At 52.4% G+C, this 12,015-nt stretch overlaps 1 protein-coding gene across 1 annotated transcript in view; it reads left to right on the forward strand.

Annotated features, from left to right (window-relative positions):
* DHX36 (DEAH-box helicase 36) overlaps positions 1-12,015 on the forward strand; it is a 193,142-nt gene that overhangs the window by 45,477 nt on the left and 135,650 nt on the right. The window contains exon 7 of the mRNA XM_075340720.1: positions 1,592-1,666. Coding sequence (XP_075196835.1) covers positions 1,592-1,666 — 75 coding nt within the window. The remainder of the gene's footprint in view (positions 1-1,591; positions 1,667-12,015) is intronic.

Consider the following 12,015-nt stretch of genomic DNA (forward strand, 5'->3'; position numbering starts at 1 on the left):
ATGTAATCCATAGAGGTCCCGCGACGCTATGAGCTCTGCTACATGAAGCTAACAGGAGCGGTAGTAGAACACCGCTGCTCCCGGGAGCTCCATGCAGCAACTGAAGTGAGTCGCGCTGTCAGCGGTGACGTCACTGAGGTAGTCCCAGGGCGTGTGCGGTGATGATGCTAGCGGGAGTGCCGCTGTATGTGCGGTGATGGTGTGTGCGGGAGTGCCGCTGTTTGTGCAGTGATGGTGCGTGCAGGAGTGCCGGTGTATGTGCAGTGATGGTGCGTGCAGGAGTGCCGGTGTATGTGCAGTGATGGTGCGTGCGGGAGTGCCGGTGTATGTGCGGTGATGGTGCGTGCGGGAGTGCCGGTGTATGTGCGGTGATGATGCGTGCGGAAGTGCCGGTGTATGTGCGGTGATGATGCGTGCGGGAGTGCCGGTGTATGTGCAGTGATGGTGCGTGCGGGAGTGCCGGTGTATGTGCGGTGATGGTGCGTGCGGGAGTGCCGGTGTATGTGCGGTGATGATGCGTGCGGAAGTGCCGGTGTATGTGCGGTGATGATGCGTGCGGGAGTGCCGGTGTATGTGTGGTGATGGTGCGTGCGGGAGTGCCGGTGTATGTGCGGTGATGTGATGATGGGGTCTCTCTCTCAGCCTTAAAAAAAAAAAAAAAAAAAAAAAAAAAAGCCGTTTTTTACCGGATCCGTCGCATCAGTTTTTACACAATCTGAGACGGATCCGTTGCATCAGGCACAAACCGGATTGTGCCTGATTGCAAAAAACTGATGTGTGAAAGTAGCCTTAGGATTTATGCCAGATCAGAACCTCAATTTGCTGATACGGTGTTTCAGGGTGAGTGCACCTCGTCAGTACAAAGTATGAGATCTGATCTGGCTGTATGAGAAGCTAAGACGGGGCTAAAGGGAAAAGTTTTCTCCTTGTGGAGCCTTTTTGTAGCGTCTCATAATTGTGCAGTATACGGGTGCTCATATAAGAGGCAATTCAGATTGTATCAGTATTCTGTGATTGAGGCCAAATAATGAGGACCTTTTGCATTGGACAGACTAATATTCTGTAAATGTTAACGGCAAAACTGAAAATGGCTTCAATTAGAAATGAGCGAACCCAATGTTCGGTTTCTTCCCAAACACCAACTTTGGATGCTTTACATAAGGAATCCACTCACGTGAGCATCGCTGTGCTCTGGTACGCTCGTTGCTCAGCCCAGTGCGAGCTGCTTTCAGTATTTGAACGGCTCGCACTAGCGGTAACAACAACGTGATTGGATGTAGTGTTCTGCTTATGGCTTGCTGTATGTGGGTGGAGACCCGAACTGCCGAATTACGGTAGTGATTTCCATTGGGGTTCAGGTCAAGTCTGAATCCATGGAGGTTTGGTTCAGCTTCACCCGCCAAAGCGAATGTCCACAGGTTCTCTCTCATCTCTATCTTCAATGTCATGGGTGCAAAGTGTCACCTCCCCCACCCCCACGAACCATGACTAGTAGAGCATAAAATGTTGTGTTATCATTCATTAAGTTTTGCAGAGGTTTTATAGTTCGTTTTTTCATTTCTGCTTTTTTCTTCTTCTTCTTTTTTTAAAGTCAGTTACCACGGAAACAAGGCTCTATTTTGTACTGTACAACCGGCATAGTCCTCCAGTGGCTTCAGTCCGATCAGTAAGTGCTCTTCAGTATGTATGAAATCTCAACAATGATCTCCAGTCGCTTAGACGCTATTTTAACTCATAAGAGATTTTGAAATATGTCATTACCAAGTTAGATGACTAGTCGTTAGTTAATCTGATGATTTCCTTATATCAGGGGCACAGATTTTACTCTCATTTTGGTTGCCTGGGGCTGTGTGTCTGTTCCAGAGAAAACAATGAGCAAACCAATTCCTTTCCCCTCTCCCTCCCCAAACAATTCATTTCTTAATAGGATGTCACTGTATATTTTGTGTTCCAGATAAAGGACATACCAGCTCATAAGTCTTCCTGGAGAAGGATATACCGTATTTTCCGTTTTATAAGGCGCACCCCAAATTCAGAGCAAAAAAGGTGGAAAAAGAAAATGGGGTCCGTCTTGTAATCTGGTGGTGTCTTACCAGAGGGGGGGCGGCGGTGGAGGACTCGGAGGAGGCAGGGGTGGTGGGTGTCACAGAAACCGTGCGCTGTGCTGGGGCTGCGCCGGAGGACCTGGCTGCCGTGCCGGGGCAGCTGCTGTGGCAGCGACTGCACAAGGTGATGCCTTTAAAGAAATGGTGCCCGGAATCAGTGCATATTGAGCTCTAGGATCAATGGCAAGCCGAGATATCATCTGTGCAAGCGGCACCTCTGGGTGCCATTTTCCTGAAGTCTGGAGGGAGATCAATGGCCCAGAGGCAGTGCCTGCCCAGATGAGAGATTGGGCCGAGTCCTCGCCGCCCAACCCACAGCACCAATCAAGCCGCCTAAGACCCCGCACAGCAGGCTGAGACACCACACAGCTACCGGTGACACCGCGCAGCTGCTGCAGGCAACGCACAGCCGCCCCATCAGCAGCCGCCAGAGACCTCGCATAGCGGCTGCAGACAACGTACAGCCGCTGCAGCTCCTGCACAGCGCCTCAGCATTCCCCCTTTCTTCATCGTTCCTTATGGGAGACCCAGACCATGGGTGTATAGCTTCTGCCTCCGGAGGACGCACAAAGTACTACACTAAAAAGTGTAGCTCCTCCCTCCGAGCATATACACCCCCTGGATGACCACATCTAGCCAGTTCAATGCTTTGTGTTCAGGAGGTCACACACACATGCATTCTCATCTGATTTTTGATTTCAAAGAGTTGGAAGAAAAGCGGGTCCAAGCCTGGACTCCCGGCATGTCCCTTCTCACCCCACTGTGTCGGCGGTGCTGTTAAGGTTGATTTACAAGGCTGGAGCCTTACATGCCGCGCTCCTTCACCATCCCTCGGGCTCTGGCTTGAAGTGGGAGCCATCACGGTTCTCTCTGCTTTGCAGGAGACCGGTCTCCATCCGCAGCCCTTTCAGGACCCTGCCGGACGGAGCGCTCACCCCTCAGGGACCTGGCCCTGCGTCTCATAAGCTAAGTATTGAGACGTTATTGAAGGGTCCCTTGTGTATTTATTGTGGGGAGAGTGTGTTATTTCACTGTGCTGTGATTTTCAGCCGGTTCTCTGGTTTTCTCCTGAGAACCGCGCCGAGGGTGCCTGCTCGTCGGCCGTATGAGAAAATTTAGGCCCCGGCTTCGGCTGCGGCCTAGTTTCGTTTTCACTGCCCCTGCATGTCAGTCATGCAGGGGGACAGTGCGGCACCGCCCACCGGCCGTTCAGCTCAGGGGAGGACACTCCTCTCTGAGGAGATGTTTCCCTCCCCTGTATTTCTCCTTGGCCCTCCGGTTCCCGCTCTTGGACTAAACCCCGCCCCCCCTCACTCCGGCGCCATTTTATCAGCGTTTACACACTGATCGGCGCTGGCTGCTGCAGCTCTGCATCTGTCTGGGGATCCAAGCTGTGGAATCCGGAGGGCACACAAAACGGTCTGGTAAGCCACAACCTCTGGTTGTGGACTTTCTTGTACACTCTCTGGGAGTCATTCTGAAGGAGTGTGTTCTTTACTGCAGAACCTCCACCTCAGCAGCATGTCTCTCACTAGGAGCAAGGCTGCAAGGCTTTACTCTATATGCACTGCAAGTAAGCTCATACTGCCTGAACCGAGCACATATCCACATTGTGATGCCTGCTCTAACATGGTGGTGCCTCAGCCTGGAGTCTCCCCAGGGGTCCCTCCGGCTGCTCCAGCCCCGGTGGCTGAACCCCCGGCTTGGGTAGCATCGTTTTCTAACGCTATCTCCCAGTCCTTTGCCGACTCCATGGGACAGCTGTCCCGGACTCTGCTGACCATGCATCAGCCCCCTTCTCAGGGCGCCTCTGCTGCTCCGACTCGCTCTGCAGAGCTCACAGAGGATTTTTCATCTGTTCCCGGACCCCGTCCTCCTAAACGGAGACGCAGGGACTCTTCTCCCTCGTCCCACGGCTCTGATTCACGAGCTGAATTGCAGGGCGAGGAGGATGCCTTTACTGTGGGCTCGGACGCTACCTCTATGTACCCCATTGATCTATCTGAAGGTGATGCGGATGTTAGTGACTTGATTGCGTCCATTAATTCCGTACTGGACCTCAATCCACCAGTGTCAGAGGAACAAGCCTCTCTGGTAGAAAAACACCAGTTTACCTCACCTAAGAGAGCAAGGAGTATGTTTTTTAACCACTCCAGTTTTCAGGCCACTGTGACCAAGCCCAGGGCCTGTCCTGACAAACGCTTCCCAAAGCGTAGTTCTGATGACCGTTTTCCCTTTCCACCAGAGGTGGTCAAGGAGTGGGCTCATTCACCAAAGGTAGATCCTCCGGTGTCTAGAATCTCAGCCCGGACAATTGTATCTGTGGCCGATGGCACCTCACTTAAGGATCCCACTGACCGCCAGGTTGACCTTCTGGCCAAATCTGTATATGAGGCGGCAGGGGCCTCGTTCTCCCCGTCCTTTGCAGCAGTGTGGGCTCTTAAGGTCGTCTCTGCTTCTCTGGAGGAGATGCATTCCCTCACCAGGGACTCTATGCCGAAATGGTTGCCTTAACTTCCCAGGCTTTGGCCTTTTCATCCTATGCCATGTCTGCCATTCTTGAGGCTTCTCACCGCACGGCGGTGGCTTCCGCTAATTCCCTCGCGATCCGCAGGATCTTGTGGCTTCGAGAGTGGAAAGCAGACGCTTCTTCCAAGAAGTACCTTGCTGGGCTCCCCTTTGCTGGGTCCCGGCTGTTCGGTGAACAACTGGATGAAATTATTAAGTAAGCTACTGGCGGGAAGAGTACTTCCTTGCCACAAACTAAAACCAGGAAACCTGTCCAGGGCAGGAACCAGTCGAGGTTTCGTTCCTTTCGTTCCTCTAACTGGTCATCCTCTAAGCCCTCAGCCTCGTCCACTAACTCAGCCAAGGATCGAAAACCCAACTGGCGCACAAAGCCGCGTCCTCAGAAGAGCGGAGGAGCCGCTGCCACTAAGGCAGCCTCCTCTTGACTATCTGGCTGCGCCAGCAACGTCCTTGGTCGGTGGCAGGCTCTCCCACTTTGGCGACGTGTGGTTCCAACACGTCTCCGATCAGTGGGTGCGGGATATCATCTCCCACGGCTACAGGATAGAATTTTCTTCCAGCCCGCCAATCAGATTTTTTTCTGTCCACTCCCCCCTGCTCCAAAGCCGCCGCCTTCTCTCAGGCCGTGGCATCCTTGCAGGCCAACGGAGTAATTGTACCGGTTCCCGCCCGGGAACGGTTCAGAGGTTTCTACTCAAACCTCTTCCTAGTCCCCAAGAAGGACGGTTCCTTCCGGCCCATCCTGGATCTCAAGCTTCTCAACAAGCATGTTCAGGTACGGCACTTTCGCATGGAATCTCTGCGATCGGTCATTGCCTCAATGACCCAAGGAGATTTTCTAGCATCCATCGACATCAGAGATGCCTATCTGCATGTGCCAATTGCAGTTTCACACCAGCGTTGGCTACGTTTTGCAATCGGAGAGGAACATTTCCAATTTGTGGCTCTCCCCTTCGGGTTAGCCACGGCCCCTCGTGTATTCACCAAGGTCATGGCAGCAGTGGTTGCAGTTCTGCACCTCCAGTGGTTGGCAGGAATTCCTTACCTGGACGACCTTCTAGTCAAGGCTTCATCCAGTGCAGACTGTCAGCGGAGTGTCTCGCTCACTCTCGCCACGCTTGTTCAATTCGGGTGGCTTGTCAATCTGCCCAAGTCCACTCTGACCCCGACCCAGAAACTTACGTACCTAGGGATGCAATTCGAGACTCTGCCGGCACTTGTGAAGCTGCCCTTAGTCAAACAGCAGTCCCTTCATCTGGCGGTGCGCTCTCTGTTGAAGCCCCGCCGTCATTCCATCAGGCACCTCATGCAGGTGCTGGGTCAGATGGTGGCGTCAATGGAAGCGGTTCCCTTTGCCCAGTTCCATCTGCGTCCCCTGCAGCTGGACATTCTCCGCTGTTGGGACAAGCGGACCTCTTCCTTGCACAGGCTAGTGGCTCTGTCGCCACAGACCAGGAGCTCTCTTCAGTGGTGGCTTCGGCCCCTCTCTCTGTCCCAGGGACGCTCCTTTCTGGTCCCGTCCTGGGTGATTCTCACCACGGATGCCAGTCTATCTGGCTGGGGAGCAGTGTTTCTCCACCACCGAGCACAGGGCACTTGGACTCCGTCCGAATCAGCCCTCTCGATCAATGTGCTGGAAATCAGAGCTGTGCTCCTAGCTCTCGTAGCCTTTCACCACCTGTTGGCGGGCAAGCACATTCAAGTCCAGTCAGACAACGCGACAGCAGTTGCCTACATCAATCACCAGGGCGGGACTCGCAGCCGCCTAGCAATGTTGGAAGTTCAACGTATCCTTCAGTGGACGGAGGACTCCAAGTCCACCATATCCGCAGTCCACATCCCAGGCGTAGAAAACTGGGAGGCAGATTATCTCAGCCGTCAAACCGTGGACAGCGGCGAGTGGGCCCTGCATCCGGCAGTGTTCCGGTCAATCTGCCGCAAGTGGGGCACTCCGGAAGTGGATCTAATGGCATCCCGGCACAACAACAAGGTCCCAGTTTACGTGGCTCGCTCCCACGATCCTCAGGCCTTGGCGGCGGACGCGCTGGTTCAGGATTGGTCCCAGTTCCGTCTGGCCTACGTGTTTCCCCCTCTAGCTCTCTTGCCCAGAGTCCTGCGCAAGATCAGAATGGAGGGCCGTTGGGTCATAATCATTGCTCCGGACTGGCCCAGGCGAGCTTGGTACCCAGACCTGCTCCGTCTGTCCGTAGAGGTGCCGTGGCATCTCCCGGACCGCCCAGACCTTCTCTCACAAGGTCCGTTTTTCCGCCAGAATTCTGCGGCTCTCAGATTGACGGCGTGGCTCTTGAGTCCTGGATCCTGACGGCTTCAGGCATTCCTTCCGAGGTCATCTCCACTATGACTCAGGCTTCCTCGGCCAGGATTTACCACAGGACTTGGAGAATTTTCCTGTCCTGGTGTCGCTCTTCCGGCTATGCTCAAGGGATAGGTCTCGGCTCTGTCAGTGTTGTTCCAGCGGCGTATCGCCCGACTGGCCCAGGTGCGCACCTTCATGCAGGGCGCATCTCCCATCATTCCGCCTTACCGGCGGCCTCTGGATCCCTGGGACCTTAATCTGGTCCTCACGGTTTTACAGAAAATCCCCTTTGAGCCTCTTAGGGAGGTTTCTTTGTTTCGACTTTCACAGAAAGTGGTCTTTCTGGTGGCCATAACTTCTCTCAGGAGAGTCTCTGACTTGGCTGCGCTCTCTTCGGAGTCACCCTTTTTGGTTTTTCACCAACACAAGGTGGTTCTCCGTCCGACTCCGGACTTTTTCCCTAAGGTGGTGTCTCCTTTCCACCTTAACCAGGACATTTCATTGCCTTCCCTTTGTCCGGCCCCTGTGCATCGCTTTGAGAAAGCGTTGCATACTTTAGATTTGGTGCGGGCGCTCCGGATCTATGTGTCACGCACCGCTGCTCTTAGGCGGTGCACCTCTCTTTTTGTGCTGACCACAGGTCAGCGCAAGGGTCTCTCGGCTTCTAAACCGACCCTAGCTCGTTGGATTAGGTCGGCCATATCCGATGCCTACCATTGTTCTCAGGTGCCTCCCCCGCCGGGGATTAAGGCGCACTCGACCAGAGCTGTCGGTGCCTCTTGGGCTTTCAGGCACCAGGCTACGGCTCAGCAGGTCTGTCAGGCTGCCACTTGGTCTAGTCTGCACACCTTTTCGAAGCACTACCAAGTGCATGCTCATGCTTCGGCAGATGCGAGCTTGGGCAGACGCATCCTTCAGGCGGCTGTCGCCCATTTGTGAAGTTAGGTTTTGCCTACTTCTCAGTTTTCTGTTTATTTCCCACCCATGGACTGCTTTGAGACGTCCCATGGTCTGGGTCTCCCATAAGGAACGATGAAGAAAAAGAGAATTATGTTTACTTACCGTAAATTCTTTTTCTTATAGTTCCGACATGGGAGACCCAGCACCCTCCCTGTTGCCTGTTGGCAGTTCTTGTTCCGTGTGTTTTCACCGGCTGTTGTTGTAGACAGAGGTTCCGGTTATTCCGGGTTTTACTCTATCTCTACTTGTGGGTGGATGTCCTCCTTCAGCTTTTGCACTAAACTGGCTAGATGTGGTCATCCAGGGGGTGTATATGCTCGGAGGGAGGAGCTACACTTTTTAGTGTAGTACTTTGTGTGTCCTCCGGAGGCAGAAGCTATACACCCATGGTCTGGGTCTCCCATGTCGGAACTATAAGAAAAAGAATTTACGGTAAGTAAACAAAATTCTCTTTTTTGCGACCCCCCCCCCCCTTTCCACCACCCTGGTAAGCTACATTCAGATTATAAGACGTACCCCTCACTTTCCTTCCAAATTTTTGGGAGGAAAAGTGCGTCTTCTAATCCGAAAAATACAGTAACTTTTTTTCTAAAGAGTCAAACTGCTAGAGTGTAATGTTGGATTCACACGGCATGTGTTGAGGTCAGCATGATGTCCCTATGTTACTTGGACTGCAGAGGGTCCGCACACTGACACTGTCCGTCAATGAGTAAGTGCACTGCTCTCACCCAGGAGTAGTGCATGTAATGACATGCAGCGTCGGCACCGCTCATCCATCCGGCACATACACTCCAGCCAACTGCTTTCTCCTAGAACTAAATTAGACAGCAGTTCTTTTTTTTAAATTTATTTACTGGTTATCTACAGTTAGGTCCATCAATACTTGGACGGTGACCGAATCTTCGTGATTTGGGCTCTGCTTGCTGTTATATTTATTTAGAGATGAAATATCCGAGATGAAATTGAAGTGAAAAATTTCAGATTCATTAAAGAGGTGGAGTGAAAATATCCTGTGAAACACATAGGGATTGCAATAATTTTTCTATAAAGCTGTCTTATCTCAGGGGGTCAAAAGTAACTGGACAAATTTACCATAAATAAAATCTTCATTTTTAATACTTTGCAGAGAATCCTTTGCAGGAGATGACTGCCTGATGTCTGGAAGCCATGGACATCACCAAACACTGGGTTTCTTCCTTTGTGATGCTTTGCCAGCCTTTACTGAAGCTGACTACAATTGTTGCTTGTTTGTGGGTCTTTTTACCTTCAGGCTATATGCGCACTAGAAAAGTGATTTTTCTCAAGAAAATTTCTTGAGAAACTTCTGGGAGTTGAAGATTACCGCACCTGCGGTAAAAAAACGCACCGAAACAGCGGGAAAAACGCATGCGTTTTTGCCGCAGTTTTTCCGCAGGTTGGTCCCTGCGGGTTTTTTTTTTTTTGCTGAACTGCAATAAATAATATATATAGACAGATAATGGATAGAGGGAAAGATGGATAGATGAATAGATAGATGAGAAAGACATATATAATGTCCCACCCCCCTGCATATTCTAAGCTGGTACCCTTTAGTGACTTTCATGTGGCACTAAAGCGTGCCTATCCTTTTATTTAGCCAAAAAATAAATAAATAATTTAAAAAAATGACGTGAGGTCCCCCCATCTTTTGTAGCCAGCTAGGGTAAAGCAGACGGCTGCAGACCACAGCTGGCAGCTTCACCTTGGCTGGTAATCCAAAACAGAGGGCACCCCACACTGTTATTTTACATTAAATAAATAATTTAAAACAAAAAACGTGGGATCCCCCCCAAATTGGATCACCAGCCAAGGTAAAGCGGACAGCTGGGGCTGATAGTCTCAGACTAGGGAGGTCCACTGTTATTGGACACTCCCCAGCCTAAAAATAGCAGGCTGCAGCCGCCCCAGAAGTGGCGCTTCCATTAGACGTGCCAATCCTGGTGCTTCGCCCCAACTCATCCCGTTGCCCTGGTGCGTTGGCAAACGGGGTAATATATGGGGTTGATGCCAGATGTGTAATGTCACCTGGCACCAAGCCCTGGGGTTAGTGATGTCATGGCAATTATCAGATACCCGACATCACCAACCCAGTCAATAAGAAATTAAAAATAGACAACAAAAAAAGTTTTATTTGAAAAAACACTCCCCACATTCCCTCTTTCACCAATTTATTGACAAGAACAATCAAATCCGGGTCCGGTGTAATCCAATAAGGTGGGGGGGGGGGGGGTCCCACGACGATCCATACCATAGTCACTGTCCCAGTCAATGAAGAACAGAAGGTTCTCCCATTAGCTGGGAGAGTAATGCAGTGACCTGAGCTAACATCAATAGGTCAGCCCAGGTCACTGCAGGGGATGACGAGCGCTGCCATCAGGAGGTTATATGAGATCATTACCTGCTGTGATGATCTCCTGCAGTCCTGCCATCAGCGCTGTCACTGCCTTCTATGCCCGCCGTGTTCTCAGCAATATCGCGAGAGCCCGTGACGTCACCGCCAGTGACAGTCTCGGGCCGCGGGCATAGACTGCAGTGACAGCGGTGACGTCAGGAGGCAGGAGATCGTCACAGCAGGTAATGATCTCATCTCCCCTCTTGACAGCAGCGCCCGTCATCCCCGCGGCTGCACGCACTGCTGTGTGTCAGTGTCTGCCTGCGCTGCAGCGTGACAAGCTGCTGATACTGCAGGCAGACACTGACACACTGCAGGGCGGGCAGCCGCGGGACCGGAGCGGGACACAGACTGCACGGGCACCCGCCGGACGTCACACGGAAGCGCTTCTGTGCGGCGTCCAGGGAGTGTGACGTGTGTGTTTACTCTGCTCCGCTTCCTCTTCTGTCATAATGACATCACTTCCTGCAAAACCGCAGGCAGCGATGAGCATTACCGCAGGTAAATCGCGGCTATACCGGGGGTATACCGCACATCATTTGCTACCTGCAGTATACCCCCGGAATTTCGCGATTACATTACAGTGAATGGAGTGAAATACCGGGGGTATAACGCAGGTACCTGCAGAAAATAATGGACATGCACATTTTCTCAAGAAAGTTTCTTAAGAAAATCTTCACAAAGAATTTTCTTGAGAAAAAAACGCAGCGTGCGCACAGATCTTTTCTTTATCGTTCCTTTGGGAGACCCAGACCTTGGGTGTTTAGCTTCTGCCTCTGGAGGACACACAAAGTACTACACCTAAAAGTGTAGCTCCTCCCTCTGAGCTTATACACCCCCTGGTGAGCCAGTCACAGCCAGTTTATCGCTTTGTGTTCAGGAGGCATACATCCACACATGCATTCTCATATGATTTTTTTTTTTTGGAAAAAGATTGAAGAAGTGCGGGTCCACGTCTGGACTCCCGGCATATCCCTTCTCACCCCACTGTGTCGGTGGTGTTGTAAGGTTGATTTTCCAAGGCTGGAGCCTTACATGCCGTGCTCCTTCACCACGTACTTCCCTCCTGGGCTCTGGATTTTAGTGGGAGCCAGCGCGGTCTCCATGCCTGGCAGTCTCCGTCCACAGCTCCTTGAGGACCGGAGCACTCATCCCCAGGGACCTGGCCCTGTGTCTCAGCAGCTAAGTACCTGAGACGTTCATATGGTGGGGGTCCATGCCCTTTATTGTATGGGGAGAGTGTGTTTGCTGTATTTGTTTTGGCATTTCCGGCGGGTCCTCTGGCTTTCGCCCGAGAACCGCGCCGATGGTGCCTGCGCGTCGGCCTCGCTGCTCAAATTTAGGCCCCGGCTTTCCCAGAGGCCTAGTTTCTGTTACCTGCCCTCGCATGTCACTCATGCAGAGGGACAGGCACGGCTCCTCCCGGCGGCCGTCCTGCACAGGGGAGGGACACTCCCCACTGCTTGTGCGTGACTCCTCCCCTGCAGGTCTCTATGGCCCTCCAGATCCCGCTTTCCTACAGGGACGCCCCCGCCCCCTCTCTTCGCTCCGGCGGCCATATTCTTGGACAGGGTTCACTCTGCGCTGGGCCATCCTGCACTCTGCATCCCTGCTGAGGTGCTGTGCACTAGGGGTCCGGGCTTCGGGATCTGGAGGGCACACAACACCGCTTCCAGCAGTCTGGTAAGCCACAG

This window comes from Anomaloglossus baeobatrachus, chromosome 3 (genome assembly GCF_048569485.1).
Source record: "Anomaloglossus baeobatrachus isolate aAnoBae1 chromosome 3, aAnoBae1.hap1, whole genome shotgun sequence".
In the NCBI taxonomy this organism is placed as follows: domain Eukaryota; kingdom Metazoa; phylum Chordata; class Amphibia; order Anura; family Aromobatidae; genus Anomaloglossus; species Anomaloglossus baeobatrachus.